General features: G+C 37.3%; 1 protein-coding gene across 1 annotated transcript; it reads right to left on the reverse strand.

Moving 5' to 3' along the window:
* Positions 1-2,445: 2,445 nt before the first annotated feature.
* LOC147852444 (uncharacterized) lies at positions 2,446-3,881 on the reverse strand. The gene is made up of 3 exons (XM_087333768.1): positions 3,734-3,881; positions 3,325-3,430; positions 2,446-3,023 (listed from the first exon to the last, which is right to left on the reverse strand). Exons 1-3 carry the CDS (start codon positions 3,809-3,811, stop codon positions 2,860-2,862), a joined length of 348 nt encoding a protein of 115 aa, XP_087189894.1. The 5' UTR covers positions 3,812-3,881; the 3' UTR covers positions 2,446-2,859.
* Positions 3,882-4,299: the final 418 nt, after the last annotated feature.

The following is a 4,299-nucleotide window of genomic DNA, read 5'->3' on the forward strand; positions in this document are numbered from 1 at the left end:
GATCATTGGAATTATGTTCCGCCACTCTTGGTGTTATTATTTTTTCTTTATTCAATCTCATATTTCGAGTGATATAGAGTGAGAGCCTCTTCTCTTGTTTAGGAGTGGAGGTGAATTAAGGAATGGGAATAGGGTTATCATCAATTCTGATTGGGGGAACTGATTTCGATAATCAGTTTATCTTCTTTTTTGTATTTTATATAATATTTCAAGTCAATTGGGTGATCTACGTTGACTTCAGTTGTTTTCATACACTCTGGGGGAGGAACTTTTCACTATTCTGCAAGGTTGACAGCAAATAGGGGGAGGAAATTCTTTTCACTATTGTGCAAGGTTGATAACAAAGAGGGGAAGGACCTTAAGGATGTGGGGGAATCATTGGATGGTTCTACTTGGGGGAGTCAATCTGAACATAACTTTTTTGTATGCTTCTTATTGTGCAGATGATGGATTATGGGTACACGCACTGCCGTTAGGGAGTTAGTATGGATAGATGTTGGTAGTGGTTGAAGTATTTATTATTATTACTAGACTAAACATTGAGTGGATATTTTCTTTCTTAAGGAAGAACAAGGGAATAAGGAATAAGGACAATAAGGGTTTATGGTTCAGCTTTGCTAGAGAAAGTCGTCCTTATAGGTTGAAAGAATAATAACTTTCTTTTTAGTCTACGTTTTTGGTAGAGAAGGATGATGTTATTGGAGATGGAAGCATTTCTAGGGAGTGATAGGGAGATTGATCTTGTGGTTGCTTAATGAAACTACATTTTCAATGTTGGGGAGGTTTTTTCCATTCTTCTTCGTACATATGAGTCGAGATAAACTGCAAAAAATTACATATCATTTTGGTAACATGCCCTACATGTTGTCATTGATGAAGATACTCCGATTCAAGTCATAGGAGTACTCATATTGTGTTCTTCTTCATCTTGCTGATCTTGAGAATGGAATGGCTTGGTTGTACTTTCTTTACTCATCCAGTACTTTATGAGGATTTTTATCATTATCTTTACCTATAAAGCTTGACTAGGGTCGTTTGGCACGAATTCACAACATTGCTTGTAACATTGGACTACTATGTATATTGCCTCTTGCCACTTTACTTTTAATACCAACGGAGGATATTTCTCTTGAAAAAAAAAATGGTTACTAATCTTGGGTTCAAAATTCCAATAGGACCATGAATGATGAATCTCCAGTTCTGAGTACTGATGATGGGCACTTGGATATAAGTACTTATGGCTGTATGAGAGGCCCACTCCACCCAAATGTAGTTTACTTTTTACATGGTTCACTTTGGGGGGGTATTCCAGATTCTCTGTAATGATAGGAATCACCATTAGTTTTGATGTGTCCATCCATAATCAGTACCTACATTTCAAGCTATCCTTTACTCTGGTTATGCCACCTGTTGCTGCTCTTTCTTTGTCTTTGAATTAATGTTCAAATTGAGCAGAGTTATCCAATATTTCCTCATTTGCTGGTTTTTCTACCCTCCTACCACTGAGGGTTTCCCACATGTGATTGATATATAAAGCTTTACAAAAAGGACAAAGAGTGAATAAGACACTTCTAATTGGGTATGGATCTATGAAAACAAAAAGGACATCACCACTTTGGCAAATCAGAACATAGTATGCATTTTGTGATCCATTTTTCAACTCTTCAGCAATAAGAACCCCCTTTACTTTTTACCAGAGCTCTACAGCATTCCGGACAACTGCAGGACAATCTGCATGCCATAGATGCATTGTGATCCATGTTTCAGCTCCGAGTAATTTTTAGAATACTTCACTTTTTTACCCAACTTCTGCAGTATTCCGATTACACGAAGGAACCCTAGGATATTTCTTATTAATGTAACCTCAGGGCTCCGAATTCAGGATGGCTCTTTTCCTTTCCTACTAAAATACTTTTTGAAACCTCACACTCATCTTCACTGGAACATACAACTTTTATTACCATCGGTCGGGTACGTTTTGATGCTCATACATGTACATGTTATGGATTTGGACACTGTCAAGATATTTTAATCAAAGTGGACAGTGTGTGTCATAGTCAGCCAGATTTTCAATGGAAACTTCAATGGAAACTATCTCAATGCTTGATTACGCGTGAAATCCAAACGAACGAATTTAAAAGCTCGAACCTTTTTTATGTAATCACACCAAAATAAGTAGGCGTCTGCATCCGCTATACATTGATTACACGTGATATCCAAACGAATGAATTTAAAAGCTCAAACCTTTTTATGTAATCACACCAAAATAAGTAAGCGATTGATTGTCCGCTAAAAAGAGTTTCTCGCAGTCTTAGGTTAATATAGTCTTCCTCAAATAGTGCACACCACAATACATTTCACCAATGAAATCCAATTTGGATCACATAAGAGCAATAACTCCACGTGAAATCAAAGCAACATATAATGTAGGGGAAAAGGGATGAAAAGAAATGGCAGATCTAATGCAGATGTTGTCACTTCACTTTGGTATGTACATCGCTGAGATATTTTCAGGCTAATGGAATGAATTGACAGAAACACAAAAAATGGAAATCGTTTCTTTTATCAATTTCACCCAAATCTTTAGGGCTTTCCTGTGGTTAAATTAGGCAAATATGGATTGATAGATATATCATAAGTATTTTGATGATCTTTATGACGGAATCATAAACAACAATATCTGGCTAAATCTAATGGATCCGAAATCACGAAAAGGAATTTGGTTACATCCAATGGATCCAAAATCACGAAAGAGATTTTACTCCAACTCTCGCCATTGTGTATGGTTTTGCACTATATAGATGGAGAATAAATGGGATGTGAAAAAGAAAGGGAAGGAAAAGGGATTGGTATCATCATTCATGAGCCCTTCTTATCAATGGAATCACGACAGCCTTTTCTGATGATAGATGAATTCTCGTTGACAAAATCTTCGTGTGAAGAGGATTGTTGGCGACCCGATTGTCGACTCAAATTGTATGCCCGGAAGAACTCGCTATTCGCCTTCTCCAGCTCATCCCATACTGGGCCATTTCCAAAAGTGTCAGAGGATTATAAAAAAATGAACACAAAAAATCATCAGTTCAATGTTATAGTATCTAGCAGAGTGCATCTATACATCATCTTTCATCAATTAATAAAAGGAAAACTCCAAATAGACATATATGTACACATAAAGAATAGCAACATACCCACTCTGTTTTTTGTTATTTGGTTTTGCCAGGTTTGTTTTTTCCCATGAACCATTGGCATCTATCTCATGGTATTTAGAAAGTAACACGCAAGGGTGGTATCTGATAATTTAGCAGTACCACAAATGATTACCTGTTCTTGTGACTGCTGGCTTCACATTGGCGCATGTTTCTAGCGATTCGATGCATTCCTCGCGGTCCATGTGAAACATGAGGCATTTCTCGATGAGGAGATGGACCTACAAATTCCGCACAACAACAGACATGAAATGAATACAAGCGATACAATCCATCCATCAATACTATAAATTTGTATCCATATCCATAAACCTACTAAAGGAATGGATAAGGATATGGATATGGATATTATGCCTATGCCCCTCTGCGTCTGTGTGGATGGATTTGTATGCATGTGTAAATTTGACATGAAGTAAGTGTTAACCCTAGAGAGGAAACCAGAACTGATGATATTCAATCAAATCTGAGAACCCTAGAAGGAAGAAACGTAGGAAGGAATCCATGGAGGTTTTCAAGGACCTTACTTCGTGGATGTGTGCAGGAGTTATGGGGTCTGAAGAAGAAGAGGAGGAGGAGGAGGAGGCGGGACGGGAGAGGTTCATAGCTGCGGGGGTGAATATGACAAGAAAACGACGAGAGAGAGAGAGAGAGAGAGAGAGAGAGAGAGAGAGATTCTGGTATGTGTGTGTGTGTGTGTTGTCGTGGTCGTGATCGTGGTCTCTTAAAAAGGAAGGGCGGAGGAAGGTGGGGGGAGGAGGGGGTGTAAAATGTTTTCTTTGTTTTTTTGTCTTTTTTTCTTCTCGTTTTTCTTTTGTTTAGAAAAACAAATAGATATTTATGCCCCATACACATACATACATACATACATACATAAGAAGACATAAAGAGTTTCAGTTCTAAAACAAGTGTAACTTACGAGGGCAGAGCGCAGGAAATCAGAAAGTATAACTAATAATTATTATTATTAGTTATTTTTCGAGGTTTCGTTTTAATTGTGTGTCCAATCTGTCGTTAGTAAAAAAATAAGTTATATAACACATGCATACTCATACATACATACATACATACATACATACATAAGAAGACATAA

The sequence above is a fragment of the Azolla caroliniana genome, unplaced genomic scaffold (assembly GCF_043228905.1).
Source record: "Azolla caroliniana isolate FFs.n. ecotype wild unplaced genomic scaffold, voAzoCaro1.0.p SCAF_18, whole genome shotgun sequence".
Classification (NCBI taxonomy): Eukaryota; Viridiplantae; Streptophyta; class Polypodiopsida; order Salviniales; family Salviniaceae; genus Azolla; species Azolla caroliniana.

Excerpts from the sequence above, each read along its gene's own strand:
- LOC147852444 (XM_087333768.1), bottom strand. The coding sequence starts at position 3,811 with ATGAACCTCTCCCGTCCCGCCTCCTCCTCCTCCTCCTCTTCTTCTTCA. Across the intron at positions 3,431-3,733 it reads CTCCTGCACACATCCACGAA|GTCCATCTCCTCATCGAGAA; the intron begins GTAAGGTCCTTG and ends CGGAATTTGTAG. Across the intron at positions 3,024-3,324 it reads GCCAGCAGTCACAAGAACAG|TATGGGATGAGCTGGAGAAG; the intron begins GTAATCATTTGT and ends GAAATGGCCCAG.